Source organism: Labrus bergylta, chromosome 17, assembly GCF_963930695.1.
Source record: "Labrus bergylta chromosome 17, fLabBer1.1, whole genome shotgun sequence".
Taxonomy (NCBI): Eukaryota; Metazoa; Chordata; class Actinopteri; order Labriformes; family Labridae; genus Labrus; species Labrus bergylta.
The window spans coordinates 20,714,438-20,732,852 of record NC_089211.1 but is presented as its reverse complement, the minus strand read 5'-3'; the positions used below and the strand labels follow the sequence as shown (position 1 = coordinate 20,732,852).

The 18,415-nt window shown below is 41.5% G+C and overlaps 1 protein-coding gene across 1 annotated transcript in view; it reads right to left on the bottom strand.

The window, feature by feature from the left end:
- Positions 1 to 18,415, bottom strand: part of pappaa (pregnancy-associated plasma protein A, pappalysin 1a) — a 98,016-nt gene that overhangs the window by 65,766 nt on the left and 13,835 nt on the right. The window contains exons 3-7 of the mRNA XM_065965781.1: positions 13,912 to 14,057; positions 13,334 to 13,627; positions 12,851 to 13,043; positions 12,433 to 12,554; positions 4,782 to 5,283 (exon numbers count right to left, since the gene is read on the bottom strand). Coding sequence (XP_065821853.1) covers positions 4,782 to 5,283; positions 12,433 to 12,554; positions 12,851 to 13,043; positions 13,334 to 13,627; positions 13,912 to 14,057 — 1,257 coding nt within the window. The remainder of the gene's footprint in view (positions 1 to 4,781; positions 5,284 to 12,432; positions 12,555 to 12,850; positions 13,044 to 13,333; positions 13,628 to 13,911; positions 14,058 to 18,415) is intronic.

The window sequence follows — 18,415 nt, the reverse complement described above, 5'->3', positions numbered from 1 at the left end:
TCACGACATGTCTGACAATGATCCATTGCTTTTGTTTTCTCCCCTCATTTTCATTTCTCAATGCCTGCCATGTTTGTTCATCACATTCCAGCAGATAAAAGTAGACCAAGTTGAAGTTGACCGTGCTTTCCTAATATAAAAACTGATGGACCGAAAGATCAAGTAACAAAATGCTTTTTTTTTCCCCCCACAGTGAAAAACTATGCCTAGGATGAGATATTTATGTTGGCCTTATTATTATCAACACAGAATGTTTGACCTGACAGAGTCTCTTTTATACCTCAGTGTGTCCTGTTCTGCGATGTTGGCTCATGTTAGTGGAACTCCAGGATACACTCAAACATGCCCTCACTAATTGAATTAGTTTAGCCCCTGGAAAAGTCAAGCTGTGGGAGACTTTATCTTTGAGCAGAGCAAACACAGAATAGACAAGGAAAAGAAAAAGTGCAAGATATTACTTTTCAGCAAGAAAGCACATGAATTCCATTTGTAGATAAAACTGAAGGTAATCAAAAATTGTTATATATTCAGAGATATCTGCACATAAAACTCAGTAGTAATATTGTCCCCGTTACTTTGGTGGCTTTCAGGAAAACTGCGTCGAGCCTGAGTGCACAGTTTGTAATATAAACGCAAATCCTGCGCTGACAGCAACAATTTTCAAAACCAATGAAGTTCAGTGTTTTGAAGCGTTCAACGTCCTCAACACAAAGGATGGTAGGCATCAGATATGTTCTGTTGCTAAGCTCACAGTGAGCTCAGTTGAGAATAGTTCACATTGAGGAACAACACAGCGCATCAATGTCACTTCTTTCTCTACTGGCCAATCAGAACCAAGAAGAGGCAGAATTTCTGACATTAGCTTTGTAAACCACAGGATATGAAAAAGCTCATTGTTTAGGGGACAGTACAGTATCACAGTGCTATCGATTCTCACCTCTTGGTAGACTGACATGTAGAATGACAGGGACAGCAATAAAAAATAAATCTGTGTTGGGGTTTACAGCGAGCATTATCAGTTTGTCTCACACATGAATTCAAAGAAAACACTGTTATCTGTAATAAGGTTTTATGGTATGTCAATCATGCTACAAAGTCACAGACAAAGTTTCACACCTTAAGATTTCACAATTTATGCTACTTGGTGCATCCAGACCTTCATTTTTATGGAGCCCTGCAGGAACAGAGGTTTTATCTTGGCTCAAGCTCAAAGTCAGGCACGGTAATATGCCTTTCAAAGATGTTTGAACCAGGTGATTTTACCTGCGAGCATGGTGCTAATGGATGTGTCTGCTACTGAGCGCGGGAACAGTTTCGGTGGGTGCCTGCGATCGCCTGTGTGTGTGTTCCCCCTTTCACTTCTGTGCGCACTAGGCTCATGTGTGAGCATGCATATGGATGTGTTTCCGTTCTGTAGCTGTTTGTTGCTCTTGGCTGAGAGATCCCAGATGAGAAAAGCAGATACATTTAAGGAAGTTGAGAAAATATCATAATTGAGCCTGCAAGGACAACAAACAGGGCAATTCTCCCTCCCTAAGCATGGCAGCTGACATGCATTTGAGGTTTCACTGCCATTTTACATCAACAAATAAACAAATGTTTATCGCTAAAAGAGGTACATACATCGTTCTTTTTAGAAGGGGTTAGAGTCAGTTTTAATTCTTTCACAGCCAAATCTTTGTGACATTGGCGGGACATAAATTGAACTAAAGAGCCTGATACAGCAGTTCCCTCTTTACCACTTACCTGAATAACAGCTTGCATCCAGCTCACAGCCAAAGCCTTACTTTACCATGGTGCATTTATTGTGTATGCCCACAAATTTGCAAACACACATAAAACAAAAAAAAGGTGTTTTTAATAATGAAATAGATTGCTGATAAGTCTCTTAAGTGACTTTAATGCAACTTCTCTAGTGTAAAATGTATCACCTGCAGCCTCAGCCCAAGAAATTAAATCTTCCTTCTTCACATCCCGTTTGATTCCTATATAATTTATCTGTGTTATATCCTGGAACACGGAGGGCTGGAGAAATCCTGGTGAGTGCACCAGACATCCTAAGACTCCCCACGAGGACTATTCACTCTGTCTGCAACCCAAGAATATGTTTCATATTAGGAGGATTACGCAAGGCTCATTTCAAAATGTCCAACTTCCTTTAAGGGCGGGGGATGGCAGGATGTTAAGAAGCAAAATCAATGAGTGATGAGAGGGAATTAACATTTATGAGGAAACTAAAAGTGTTGCCAAATCTCTCATAGTTTATTTAAAATATTGATTCTGTCTTACACTGACGCTAAAAGCTGGTCTAAATTCAGGATGAATGCAGTTTAAATTTCGATATAACTTTATCGTTGTTGACAATACCAATGAAACAAAAATTCTCTCAGGCAGGGTCTTTCCATGTTCAGATGTGGCTCCCAATCAAACAGCATCATGTTGCACTTCTTTCACGTGTAAATGGATTTGTTGGTTTCAGAAAGTAAGTTGTCTTGCACATACTTTTTCAAAATTGCAAACAAACATTCAGATCTTGACCCATTTTTTTTAAAAGTAGGCAGAAGGTAAACTGAGTTCTCAAGCTGCAGCTGACTTTATGTGTTGGGCTACAATGGGCAAGAGTTGATTAGGGCCAAGGAGGAGTCCGATTACAGCGGGGGTATGTGGTAGTGGTGATAGTGGTGGGAGCTGCCCTCTCTCTCTTTTGGCTGGGAGGTCTCTTCACATCAGCTCTGAGATCGGCTTTGACTGAATGACAGCTCTGAATCCCACATCAGGAAGAGGATTAGCCAATGGGCCAGGGTGCCTCAGAGGAATGGGGTCAAACCAACCCCATCCTTCTACCCTCTCTCTTCATACTTTCTCGACCCCCTAATGTTCTCCTCCATCACCTATTGGCCCCCTTGAGCCTTGCAATGATTTACCCCCAACTGGTCCAACCTTCCACCCCGTGCGTCTCCTCTTCACTTCACCCTTCTTACTTCCCACCATAATTTACTCTGTCACACTGACCCCCCAGCCCTTAGCCATTCTAAACAAACCGCCACCCATGGATGGAGCCAAAGAAGCCAAGATGTCAGTTGTCCTCTTGCTCAGTTCGCCCCGGCTCAGGTGAAGGCCAGTGGCCCGCCAGCGGGAGGTCAATCACCCCCCACATCTAGACCTCCATCGCTCAATTCAACCTCATGCGAAACATGTTGCAAGAAGAAGCAGCTTACTGTGTGGTCAACAAAGCATTTCAGCAGCAGGGCCGAGGCGATCAAACAGAGCACTTAACATCAGATTTTTGGCATGTGAAAAACATCTGAGTGAACTTTGCTCTATCCCTTTGCCATGTCAAAGGCTATGTTTGTTGTGACACACTGAGTGCGATGAGGCTTCATGTTAGCCATTAGAACAATGTGTCAGACAGTTTGACTTTTGGTTCTCCTTTTGGACACGTATATATATTTTTTTTTTATGTGTTTAAAAGGCCACAGTAGTACCTTCTTGAACCTGCTTGCAGTCATTTATTTTTTGGTTTGAGTAGAGCAATGAAATGCAGATAGATCCCAAAGCACAATAAAATATGAATGTATTGGTTTCCCTAGCATCGGTCTCAAAAGAGTAAGACACTAAATCAATGCATTTACCATTTACTGATGCTTAAACACTGGAGTTAACCATCCCCACAAAGTATCCCTTTACAATGCTCTCTCTTGTTTGCATCATTATCTTTTATTTTTAGTCCCAACTTTTCTAAGTAAATGCCGACAAAATAAACAGAGCAATATATCTCATGTTGTATATTTTACGGTGTTGCACTTATACTAAATTGGAACATGTTAAAGAAATTGGTGGCTAGAATTCTTAAGAGAGACAAGATCCCATATGCTCTCACTACAGAAAATAGTCAGCCAGTGCCACTGACCACCACCACTGGAATGCAACCACAGCTAGTATAATATACCACAGCAACGAAACTACCTACAGTACATCAATAATCACTGAAGTGTGCCAAACCCCAAATAAATACGTCTTTACTGCAGACAGCCTTCTACCAGTCACTGCCACACAATCAGGAAATTGTGTAAGTCCACTTAATGCGACTAGGGTATCATCACTCAATCTTGCATAACATGCATACTCACCCTTTCGCCCGTTATCAAGCACTTTCCTTCTCATGTGAACCGCACTGACAGCACGATAGTGAGATGGCATAACACGCAGCGGTGCCATGTATAGCATAATCTTTATCGAGTCAGCAAATTCCATGAAAGCAAAGCACTAAACTCTCACCACAGTGTGCGGATAATACCTTTAACAAGCCATCTGTTTGCCTTTGCTTCATGGAACATGGAAAAAAACAAATGTGGGCAGGCATTGACCTGTGACATAGGAAACAAATGTTGGACTGGAGATTTGAAACTGCAGAAGCAGTGGTGGCTAGCTAGCGCTCCTGGGGGTATTGGGAAGGATATCTGGTATTACACCAATATTTTTTGTGGATGCATTCCACAGACAGACAAACGGCTTCTTACTAGGGCGTCCAAAATACCCTAATAACATCACTTAAGCAGGAAGCCAAATGGCAGTCACTCAGCCATTCTAAACTTAAAAAACCGAAATGCTTTGTTAGTTTTTTCAAACTAAAGCATGTGCAATGTATCTTTAGACTACCTTCCTCTGTTTAAATGCTTGGCTTTCAAATCAAAACAAAGACACAACCATATGGAGTCTTATGCATCTGGCTGACACATTCAGATCTGTGAGCATTAATATCCATCCATCAGTTTACTCACCTGTCTGTGTATCGTCGGGTAGGTTCATTCAACAAAAGACCGTGTGGAGCATGGTTAAAGGGAGGTTGGCGCAATAGGTGGTAGCGAAGTGGCTGGCAATGCCGACAGAGTGCACAGTCTGGCTTGGATGCCATGAGGGTGGCATCAATCTCAAGGTGTTGTTCCATTGTGAAAAACTGAACCCCGTACACCTCTTCCTCTATGTCTAGCTTCAGAGTTAGTGGGGTGTCACAGAAGACATTACTGGGGCCCAAAGAAATGTTGTTCCCCCTGACAGTCAGTAGTAAGATGTTGTGGATTGCTGGTAGTGCCGTTTCCTCGGGACTGAAGAAAGTGACCCACACAGTCAGGGAGTCGGGAACCAGCGGGTAGAGGAACTCCAGCTGAAGCATACAGCCCTGGAGGGGGCATTCCGACAGGCCGACAACACCTTGCTCGATTCCTGCGTTGGGACTCCAGGTGCGCACACTTGGCTCACAAGCCTGCTCCACATCTGGAGGGCCTATGGGATAGAATTACAAAAAGACACAGATGTTCACACTCAACATATAAACCACTCAAACTACAACCTCAAATCATTCGCAGATAACAATGTTAGATGTAAATCAGACCCAATAAGCAATACCTACCTGGCCGATCCCTAAAATAACATGACATTTCTGTTATTGGCACTCAAAGTCTCATAATTGTACTTGGTAAAGTGGATAAATCATGTTGGGGCCAAATCACTCCAACTATTCTCAATATTTATAAGGGTAAGTAGCCCTGTTTGCTGGCTTGGAATGGTACGTAATATGAGCCACCTTGTGGATCACTTTTGGCAGAACTTACACTATGGGATGAATCAGTAAAAGATTCATGCACATTTTTGTGCTACAGGTCTTCAGATTTAGGATGCAGAGAAGTAAGGCAGCTGTTTCACACTAAAGCGATCAGTGTTCTCGGAAGTGCTGACAGATCAAGATTTTGCATTAGTGATCTTGTTAGTGCACCAACACTTCTTGCAACATCAAGGTAGAGGTGAAACTGAGAGTTCATTGTGAGTCCATCTGCAGAGGAAAGGCAGAGCTGAGGTGTGTACCTTTTAAGAGGGGCCTGGTGCAGGGTTCTCACTTCAGCACAGTCATTACAACGCCTAACAGTCACACTCCAGCCATATTTGGAGTCCACACAGCTAACTCGCATTATCCCAAGTGACGTACACTAACATTCATCAAGCACTTTTAGAAGCCAGCAAGCAGCAGACACTATGTTCTCCCTCGATTTCCTTTTGTGCATTTCCAAGCTGGCAACCAACGAAGCCATTTGCTAACCTCATTTCTGGGCACCGTGCAAAATTCCAGTGTTTAATCAAGTGAGGACTGAATACGGTTTCCAAGCCACATTATCTCAACACATTTATTATTGTACTGTAAGTGCGTGTGTGGCCAGAGTGGAGGTGAATTAAAGAAAACGAGGGACAGAGAGAAAGAGAAAGAGAAGGAGGGAGGGAGGGAGAAAGAGGGTGGGGGGGGAGGATGGGAGAAAATGAACTGAGATACTCCAAGAGCTTGGCTTCACTCAGCTCATGTAGTCCCGGCTTACTGGGTAGATTTTCATTGAGTTTGCAAGGAAGGGAGCTGAAGCCACTGAAAATATTTTGTAATGTCAGCTGTTATGATGGGCCCTACTCCTGCTTTGGCGCTGTTGCTAATGTGGTTGGAGATTTAAGAGGAGACAGAACAGCGGTGTCATCCACTGTGTTACCTTAGGCACTGCAAACTGTATTTTCTGAGATGTACTGTATCTGTGATTGGCAGGACAACATGTGCAAGCAAAGGGTTTGTAACCGCCTTTCAATCCATTATGATTTATATTTAATCATCTGTTTCACTGCTGACAGAGCAGCTACCTGCAACGGGCCATCAAAAGAGCTTACTTCTGATGTTTGTAGAAGCAAGCTGCTTACTTCTACAAACAGCCCAGATCTTAAGTGTTGGATCTATAGTTCCTTTATATTGGAGAAGGGGAAACAAGGTGACTGGACCATCCAGACCTAGTCTTTAAATAAGACCCATTCATTCCCTGCAGATAAGCTGATGTAAAGTCTTTTAACATTAACATCCATTCTTTTTTGAAGTGATGTTTATTGAATATCATGGAGTTGTAGGCTAATTGGTGCAACATAAGCCATTGTTTCTGTTGTTATAGGAATATTTAAAATCCCTAAGGGTTTTTTTCCCGGAAAGAATCTCATGGCTAGTTTCAAAATACACTCATAGATTGTCTAATTCATGGACGTAGTCTTAGTGACATCACATGGTTTCTGAAGAGGACTTTTGCACTTGGACTTTTAGTCATTTTACTAACAGGCAAAGAGCGGGATCTAAGGCAGGCCTTAAGCCTACAGCTACTCCCTACAATGGTAGGCCCGTCAGTCAAACGTTTGAGTTACACACACACACACACACACACACACACACACACACACACACACACACACACACACATACATATTTATTTCTGCTGATAAAATTGACATTTTAGAATGGGTGTGTATGTGACTTCGAGGGTTTCAGTAGCCAGCCTCAAGTGGACACTTAAAGAACTGCAAGTTTTTCCACTTTCACTTCCACTTTCACTTTATCTTTTTAACACCAGAGGTTGCTCTTTGAATAAATTCCCAGCAACTAAATTGCATGATTGCCAGATGAAATGATTTAAACATTTCAGAGTGGCCAAAAATGATTATCAAACACATAACAAACCAACAACAAAAGAACTCATAGTTCTGGTAGTGACTTTGCCCTGGTCCTTTAAGTCGCCTTTGGGAATTTTACAAAGACAATCCGACAGCGTTGCAACCAGAAAAATGCTCTATATCTTTTTAAGTGGTATGTTTTACTGTATTACAATCAATTACTTAGTTCATACTAACACACAGACTCGGGTCGGTCCTATCAGCCCCCTAAAAACAATTATTCATTTATTAAGTTTAATGATTGGATCAAACAACAGATCATTCCATAATCAGTAATTGTGTCCTCCAATTAGAAATATTTTTTCATGCACAGGTAAGAACACTGTTCTTAAGAAAGCATGATCAATGTTTTAATGCAACCCACTGAAATCTGCTAAAAAAAAAAAAAAAAAAAGACTAGCTGCTTTATAAATATCATGTTCACGATAGACGCTGGTGCCGGCCCAATTTCCCGCCATAATCTGACAGCTCTGGAGCATCATAAGTGATCTTCAAAAAAAGCCAGAGAGCCGGAAGAATAAACAGACAGGGATATGTCCGGGCATGCACGCTTTATGCTTTCTAAGAAGTGTCTGGCTCTGGCTCTCACTATCAATGACTCACTGTCACACACTGTTACACACTTCCTCACTCAGAACGCAGACATCAACCCCCTCTAACCCTTTGCCCTGACACACACACAAACAGAGCGACACTACACAGACACGCTTTATTAAGGCGATAGACACTCTATGGCTTGGGAACCAATGTCACGTCATATTACATTCAGGGTACTTCAGGGGTTAATCTGTCACAGCAGTTGGCAGCTGTTTTTTCATCATATGGAGCAGTGCTACTTTTGAGTACACACCGGTGAAAATAAGAAGAGAAGCTTAAATACACTGATGTGACAAACTGATGAAGGAAGCAAAGGTAACTCAGAGTATGAGAGCGATGACCTGCATTGGCTGGAAGCAGACTAAATAAAAGCTTTACTTTTGCGTTCATTGAATGAAACAAACACCTCAAAATGTTAAACTGAGCAGACTTTAAAGGGAGACAATTAAAGTCAACAAGGAGTGCATACGTTATCATACATTTTACAACAGTGAGTTCAGAACAAGCAACTTAATTGGATAAGAGGCGGGGATGTAAAGAACAACAGCACCGGGACTTTTAAAGATGGCTGTCTGCCTCAGGTGTTCTGAAAACAGCTAGTGTTAGCAAACAGTCTGTCTATGTCTATTGGTTATGCTGATACCTCAGAATCAAATATACCACCAAAGGAACTATCAACAGACTCTTAAATCACTGCTTCATGATGTCAGTATGTTGTGACAGAAAGTAAGTGTACAGGAAAATGCTTGGGTTTGCTTGCTCAGTTTAAATTGCACTTCAAGTTGCACTGGCAAAATTTTGTCTTGTAGAACTATTGTGTGGTACTGAATAACTGCTGTTAATAACAAAGTCACTTTAACTGCCTTTTGGCCATGATTAGGACTATGAATTAAATGTAGCTAGTGTGCTAATTCCAGCATACTTACATAGACGTGAATTGCTAATATGTTGATAAATGTGCACTATCCTAATTTAATAAATGAAGGGATCTAGCTACATCAAACATGTGACCATTTTCTCATGCATTAATAAAGAGAGACTGGAGTGGATGAGAACAATTTACTGAGAGTCATTGGGTCAGATATTGTAAAAATGGATGTTATAGTGTCACCCTCGAGCACTTTGTATTGTGTCATGCATTCTGTGAAGTTAAAGACAGGGGATATTCTTCTTTTTGGGAACGTCTATGGAGCAGGACAGAACTGAGTCCTGTGTTTTTTCTTAATAATGTCTGACAAACTCTTTGTGACCTTGCATGAACCAGCTATTCATGACTCGACATTTCTACAATTCCAATCATGTCTAAGACATATATAGCACCAAACTCATTCCAGCAGGGTAAAAAAAAAACTATCCTCATTCACACATAAGCAGACGTTTTGGACGCTCCACATATTGCAAAAGCACATGAACGTCATTCTGTAAGTGAACCTCCATCTGCAAAATAACATGCACACATTTTTACATTTGACGGCGCATATACACATCCTGGACCTTTCACTTCCATTCATGCGCACTGCTGTTTTCAATCAAGCTAGAAACCTCGCTTGTGAATGTCACTAACCACATGCAATTCTCTTAACTATCTTGGGTGGTTTCCACCCCGCACCCCTCCCTGAATCCGTATCCATGTGTGTTTTCTCCCTTTTTTTTTTCATTCTTGCTGTTTTTTTTTAATGCAGCCACTTCTCCCTGGGGCATAGAGTAGTCAAGATTTATGAGAGTTAATCCAGCGCTCTGACCACGCCAGTGTTTCCAAGTCGAGTTGTGTGAGGACACAGCCAACATATCCTTAGATAACAGGTGCCATGTGTACAGTATGCATGAATGCTGATGAGTGCAAGGAGACCCACCTGCACAGTCGAACAAGCTAATGTGCTTATCTCGGAAAAAATGCGACTGTATGCAATAAACTCATACAATACTTTAACATGCTGTAGTGAGGGTCTGTAGTTTGCCAGAATGTATTTTGGAAGTTGGACACATATACACCATCACAGCAGGAAACAGCAGCTGCAGTATGCAGTGAGTAGCTGGCCCGACAGAGCTAACAGGGAATGGGGATCTGCCACAAACAGGGACCCCTTCCAAGAGGGAAAATAGAGTACAGTTTACACACACAGCATGTTAGACAAGCCCAGACTTGCCCCTGGTACACACACTATAGCCTGTGTGACGGCAGGGCTCAGTGAAGAGGGAATCTATGAGCATCCATAGAGACACCAGCATGCACACAAACTATCAGACAAAGTGTCACAATCAAATAAGAGTGACTTAAATAATGCATTGAATCAATTCAATATAGTGTATTTTTTATGCATGATAAAAATATTGATAATTTAGTTCAGAAAGGCAAGTTGTTTTCATACATCTCTCAATCGATGGTCTTTATAGATGTTCATGAACCATTGATCAATTACTTTGGGGCTTTCATTGTATATCAGGGGTGTAACGGGTCACAGAGGTCGCAGTTCAGGTCATCCCTCAGTTTTGGGGTCACTGTGCAGTACGAGTTAGGTTCATCATGATTTAAAGAAGCACGCGGCTCTTCTTCATTGTGTCTGTTTCCTAAATGGCTATCTCTGAACTCATCGAAAACTTAAGACGCTGAACTCTAAGTTGGTCGCGGGGCATTTCTTTGTTGTGTTTCCATTTTGTCAAACAGGCAGTTTTCTATACTTTCAACATTAGTATTTTCAACACTGCACTACTTGGTGTCACGGCTGCAGCTGCACCCCCCCCCCCCACCGCACAGCTTCAAGTCCGATCAGACACAGGGGTGCTGACAGGCAGTGCACAGAGTAAGAGCACTTTTGTTTTACTTAAAGTTCATATCTTGTCATCAACAACTACATCAACAGCTGTTCTTGAAAATTCTAGTCAGCATCAAAACCACTCTAAATATCCTACACACCGGCATCCTCAATATTATCACCATTATCATTGAGTGTGTAAGCATCCATTCAAGAGCTGGGTCTTTAGCTTTTTCTTAAAGGTGCAAAGGGACTTTGCAGATCGCAGGTTGAATTCACCAACAGCATCTGGTTTTACTGTTGCTTCCCTTTTCCCCCCTCAAGCCGGTTCATAACACTTGGTCACCGAAGAAATGACTTTGAATCCCATCATGAAAACGCAAGTAAATAGCCTCACCTCGTTTCAATGCATCGCACATTTGTTTCCTCTACGGAGCATTCACTTGAGCTGATACCTACAATATTCACTTTACGCGCTAACAAACTTGACATCACATTATACATAATAAACGAATAGGGCTAATCTTGTTAGCGTAGAAACATTAAGGTTACAAACAGCCCATTCTGCAACATGCTCTTAAAGCAACAAGCTGCTTAGTAATACAGCTGGTAGAGGATTGCTTCATTTAAAGAGAACATCTGCTGGTGTAAATAAGTCGATGTGTAGCTCAATGTAGGGGGACATTTTTTTCCTAAGTTCAGGTCAAATGCATATACAGTATATACAAAGCTCCACACACTTTTTCTCAATCATGCTATACCTGGAATGAGTCTGGCACAACCTTGTAAGGCATGATGTCTAGTGTAACTGACATTGATTTTAAAAGTACATGTATTTCAATATGTATTAGACAGTGCGTCATATGGGGGAACAACAGCTTGCACAAAGAGTATTCAGAGCTGCACAGATGGGACAACAACTATTTTTATGGCATAAATACCTCACAATAGAAAAACAAAAGATAAAAAAGGCTTTTTTTCTGCTTAAAATGATCCTGTTTTAGCATTTATAGCTCTTAAAATCCCCTTTAACTGAGATGTAAAAAAGGATGGATTTACTACTAAGACATGATCTGTAACCTTGTTTTTTTTTTTTTTGGGCCTGAGCTGTCATATGGGAATTGTACCATACAGCACCATCCAGTGGGAAGCGACCTCACTGATCCGTCCATGTTGTCCCACGACCCAAGTGTCATGAATCCAGTGAGTCATTTGCATGTTTTAAGGTTGAGTCAGTTTTGAGAATTTTTAGCATGTCAGAGTATTGACGCCCGAAAATAGAGAAAAAGAAAACCTCAGATGTGGTAATCATGCTGTAAATTTTGGATAAAAGGCGGATTTGGCTTTCGCTTGAGTATTCAATTTGATTTCAGTAGAGAAAGGTGATGATGTTAAAAACTGATTTAAGACTGATAATCAGTGCAGAGGGAAGGGTGCGTGAGAATATATATTTTCAACTTTCATTCCAGGAGTCTGTACAACACTTAAAATAACAATGAACATGCTAAATGGAATAACGTCCTACAACATCAAGTGTAGAATAATGTATCTTGTACTGTACCTTCGGCCTCTCGGGGGGACCAGTGTCCAGAGGGGGCACAAGGTCTCGGCGAGGACGAATTGGAGGCGTACTGCAGCAGAACTCGCCCTTCAGTGCATTTATCACACACTGATCCCACTTCTCTAGGAAACCAACAGACAGGCACAGCAACCAACTTAGATACAGGCCAAATACATCTCATTCATTTGAGATAAGTTACATTGGTGACAAAGAGGTACAATTTAATGAGTGAAATGCTGTTTGGAGTTGGTGCCTTTAAAGACTTGGCTCACTCTAAGGTTGTGTGGTCAATAAAAAAGAAACCCTACTTTAGTAACATTATGATTATATTACCTCAAGCGATAACGTCATACTTCTTAATCAAATGTATTAGCATACACACAAGTGTCTGATTGGCAACCAATGTAGCTCATTTCACCTGTCATAAAAGTGTCCAGATATGGGTGGAAACCATTCCAGGGTGATTGAATTATGATGCTGCTCAACCACTTGGGGCGCCATGGGCACTGGAGGAGGTTTGGAGGCGGGTTGCCAGGTCTGGTAGATGAGATCCAGGTAGCAGTGCATCCTCGCCACCTGGTTCAGTGTGAAGGAGTCTGTACAGGCGTCATCTGCAGGTAACAGGGGTAAGGGAGAGGTGATTGGGTTTTTGAATTGATCCAAGACAAGTAAAGGTTTACAGCCGTTTAAATCAAACACCATCTTTTCATAATGAACGTAAGAAACTCATGTTTAGCTTTTGCACAAAACATGACACAAAAGGAGAGCCCGCTGAAATGTCTGTCAAATTCCACACCTGTCCAAGTATGCACAGACTCAACAAATTCCTCTTTAGTGATCACTGTGTTTGTCGGTATCTGCATGCAAGAGGTATCAAACACACCTGAAAGTTTTATCTCACCTGCATAGCTCATGTAGTTGTTAAATGGGGTGTGCGTGAAATGCCGACAGCCGCAGGTTTCGTTGCCCGGCTCAGGATCGTGGCAGCCCTTGTATTTGGGAGTAGGGTTGGTGTCCGCGCACAAATCTCCGGTCTCCATCGAGGGCTCGGTCTCCAAACACGCGTCGTTACACGACTCGATTTCGGATATACCTCGAAACACGTGGTAAAGTCCGAGACTGTGGCCGATCTCATGGACCATAGTGTCAGTGTGACCAAACGTACCATAGAAGGAAGGGTTGAGCACAATCCCACCTGAGAAGAAGAAAAACAGAGAAAGAAAATACTTGGTATTCATTGTGGAATCAACCCAAAAACCTTACCCAGAGTAGAGTGGTGTTATTATGGATGTGGAATAAGATTTAGACTATGCATTATTAATGGTCCTCCTCAGCTTCATTATCACCTTCTTTCCTGCTCAGGGCTTGACCTGTAATTAGTCAAAAATCAACGGTCCCCGTTTGCCAAAGAAGTGTGTGCCTGTGAGTTTTCCTGCATGCACATATGTGTTTGTATTTATCTGTGTATTTGTCCTCTACCCAAATGTGTAAGAGCCTCTTTGTCCCAGGGCCAGGTGGCAACCCCCGCCAGGTCTTCATCAGAAGAATTGGCAAAGAAGACGTTCAGGTGAGTCGAGCCGTCCAAATGCAGGATCTCTTTCAGCTCTTTCACATCCAGATAGGCTCTGGGAAACAGAAAATAAGACACAAAGAGCAACCCACATTAAGGTAATAGCGCTACAATGAGGATAGTCTCTTCCTGATGAATGGAGAATTCACCAAGGCTACAAATAACAACAAGGTTTCCTAGTAAAAGCGAGTTTTTGTAGTGATATCTTTCAGGAAAATTGTGCTCAGAATTACGTCCCTGTTGTATTCAAATATTTCCTAATTTAGCATTTCTCCAGCCAACACACTTAGTAATGTCAAACACATCCTGCAATTTGACTATCCCACAATAATCCAATTTTCCTTTTGACTCATAAAAACAATTTTCTAGCAGTGATTTTGCACCTGTAGTGTTGTTATGAATGCTCTCACTGAGGTAAAATATATGTGAATCAGCCTGGTATCAATTGTGACTGATCAAGTTCTTTCTCCACCTCCCATGCAATTACATCACAGTCCCCGATCACTCACACTTGAGTAATGGGAGCAGATGAGAGACAGTGTTGTTGTTGTGTTGTCTAGGAAGTGCAGGAGACAAACAAACAGCCCAACACCCCAAAATGTGTCGCTCTGGGAGTTGAGTGCTTCTTAGAGTGGAGCTCTCTTTTGAGGAGACATGGCACGCCGAGCCGCAATTATTTTGTCTGAATGATGATGTCAGATGCTTTATGCTGGGAGAAAGTGAATCATAATCATTACAGTTTTGTTTTTTATATTGTTCCGTCTGTTTGTGAAAATCCCTTTGAGTGTGCTCATTCTTTATTATGAAATACAGGACGAGGTGTCAGTGCGGGTCACACAGGCACCAAACAGGTGACGGTGGGGATAAACCGACTGCAGCAGTGACACTGAAAGAGATGAAGGACTTTTAAAAAATAGTGTCATAGCCTATTGCAACCATGCATTTTGGAAACGCAAGCAAGATCAGGGTTGACTGTTGCCAAAGCCCCGTTTCAAACAAGCGGTCCTGTTCAGTTCGGTTTGGTATGGTACCCATTTATTGGCGTTTCCACCGTCAAAAGTTGGGAATGGTACCAAAATAAGAGATCTGTACGTCATACTTTTTTGGTACCCTTCTGTACCGATCCGTTCCTGTTCTTCTTGAACATTTAACTTCATTAATAGCGGGGTACACTGTGTAGGGCTGCTATGATGTCACACTATTACATAGCTGACCCGGCTATCTCCTCCTGGCTTACACTCCGCTTACCAAATAAGGGTATGGTTGGCTGTGGAAACACAAGCAAGTTCAGGGTTTACTGTACCGAACTGTGCCGAACTGTACCAAACCAAATTGGACTGCTTGGTGGAAATGGGGCTTAAGGTACCATACCAAACTGGACCGAACCAAACTGGACCGCTTGGTGGAAACAGGGCTAAAAAGTAGCATGGGAGGTGGAGCCATAAGTTATCAGGTCCCTCTCCTTTGGAGTCATCTACCAGTTATGGGCTACGAGCCAGACATCCTCTCCATTTTTAAGAGTAGGTTAAAAACTTTCCTTTCACTAAAGCTTGTAGTAAGGGCTGGTTCAGGCTTAGACCAGCCCCTATATACGCTGCTATAGGCTTAGACTGCGGGGGACCTGGCACAGCGAGCTCTTGTCCCTCTCTTTCTCTCTCTCTCTTTCTGTAAGTGTCTGCATTTCAGCAACTTTAAATCTACATTTCACATGAACATGTTTTGCTCATGGTGAATTAATGTTGGGTTTCTGTAAATAATAAAGAGTATGGTCTACACTTTTTGAATCATCACACTAGCACTACATTTCCTGAATAGAACAATAATGAATGGGAATAAGCGTTTCAAAGGATATGAGATAAAAGCGTACTGTATGGACAGCCGCATGCAATACTGGTTCATTTAGCATCTGTATGTTTTTTTTTGTATCTCCTAGTACCTCAGAGTAGCCTTACACATTCATTAATTGTTCAGCTGTTCGGATGTCTCCCCGTCCGAGACATGATGTTTTGTCTCAGCCCTGGGAATGCTAACAGCAGCGCTAACGACTGCAATCATTCAACACAATGAGATCTCTTTTCCAGCAGTGAAACTGTCATTCATTTTATGAACACATCAAACACGTTTTACTCTATGAGCCTGGCTGGTGGTCCTGGCACACAGCATCAGCACGCTCAGTCATCTCTTGGAGGAGTCGATAATGAATTGCATGTGCCGAAGTGATAGTTTATCATTTCTCTTGGCTCGGGGAGGCATATAGATACGCAGTAGACAAGGAAATGGGAGTTTATCAGAAACAAAACATGACATTGGCACTACTATTACAAATTAGATCCTCTTTGGATGTTTTGACCTAGTTTGTGCGACCTACTTGCCCGCCATATATTTTATACACTTCTTTCATTAGTGCTTAGATCTCAAGACTAGTAACACCAAGCATAAAACCACATGCCTTTACTGCACCTCGCATACAGCATGGGGAGTTCCTCCAAGCTAGAGCACACTGAGTGATTTCACATTTACTCCTTTATGGTTTGATGTGTAACACACCTGTAATCTCTCACTGGGAAGAATGAAATCCATGCTGCTGGAAGGTTTTTTGTTAATGGTACCCTGTGTCTTACAACCCTTTTTGGCCCATGTGACAATTACCCCCAAGCTGAACGCCTGGGTCAAAATCCGAGTAGGAAACAGTAGCACTGCCGACATCAAATATTCAATCAATCAGGTGAAGTGAGGGATGATTCTTCAGCATTATCTAGTGTTATGATACTACAGAGCTAAACTCCTGATTATTAAACTGCTCATACTAAACTCCTACAAAGAAAAGTCAGTCAGAAATCAACGGGAGCGAGTTGGGAATACATGTGGGAAAGGATCCACAGGTCAGATTTGTGATTTGGAAGACCACAACTCCACACGTGAGGCGCACGCACTAACCACTAGGCTACCGGCGCCCCCTTTAAAGAACTTTCCAAGTAAAACAGGAGTTCATATTTGTCTGACTGCTTATCTTCATTTGTGAAGAAGTAGCCATGTGCAGTAATAGGGAAAACTGAGGATGCATCGTTGACAGGATAATCATAATTGATTAATGAGACCAGTGAAGATGTCAAGCCCTGATCCAGATGGTGAAGATACTTAATACTGTATACCAAAGGAACTAAGGATCCTGTCTTTGAACTTCTTGGTTATTTCAGACATTCAAAGTATTACTTTGGTAACATTACAAACCATTGACACATAAAAGCATGTTCATTTTTTTTGTCCTGCATCATTTTGTTAAAGTAAATGTCATGTTTTGTTTTTCAAAGTTTCTCCTCACATTTGTCCCACTTAAGTGAGCTCAGGTAAACAGAGAGGATAAAAGCACACATTTCAAAGACGCATACCTGTTTTGAAGTGCGTAATCCTGAAGTGTGCTATTTATATTTGCTCTTCCACTCAACAGCTGACTTGAAATGAAGTGTATTTGCACTACGCATTGAATTGCTTTTGTAAAGGTACGAGGTGGTGTAAGGTGTATCTTTCCACTGGCAAAAGGAACTTGATTTGATTTCATACGAGCAAAGAGGGTGAGGTTATCGCTGATTGTACACAGTGCAGTTAAAATTCACTTTTGTGCACTACTAACATTTGAACTGTTTCTGAAAAAAACTGTTCCGCAAGAGAAACTGACATGCAACATCATTTATGATTAAAATCCTTGTGATAACAAAATCAATATCTGAAAATTGCAGTTCAGGCTAAAAGGGATAAAACTTGACATGCTGTGAATTCAGCTATACTTAAGAAGAATATTTGGTTGCCAGAAGTAGTAAAACTGCACAAGAGTTACCATTATAGTTCACTTACTCTTTATAGGCCAGTATTTAATTGAATATGACAATTTATTTTTCTGCTCCTAATTCTTTGGAGGATTTATATTTACTATAATCAAAAGATCATTTAAGTCAGGGCCAGGACTCAGAAAAAATCGAACAACTTTATGAGAGCTAAAGAATCGTGTGTGTGCCAAAACATTTTTGAGACTCATTAAATAAGCGCCTAAAATGAGGCCAGCTGATCCAAAGTGCCCCATTTTCTTTCTTTAAATAGTTAATACAATAGTTTATTATACTTCTGTATTTAAAAAGCAAATGTCTGAATAAAACATTAAAATTTGAGTGTAAAACCCAGCGGTCTCATAGCATATGTTCAATGTAGCCTAAAGCGAGCAGCTTAAAAGTCAGTAAAAGAAAATGCTCTGGAAGACTTTCTACCAGTGATATCATTCTCCCACTGCGACAGGCCTGCTAAGGTTACCATCGATGCACAATTCATACACAGAATGTTTCATAACATCTCTACAACCCATGTTGGAAAAGTCAGCCTGCCTCAAATCACAAGTTGGATGAGGAGCTGCTTAGCGAAGAT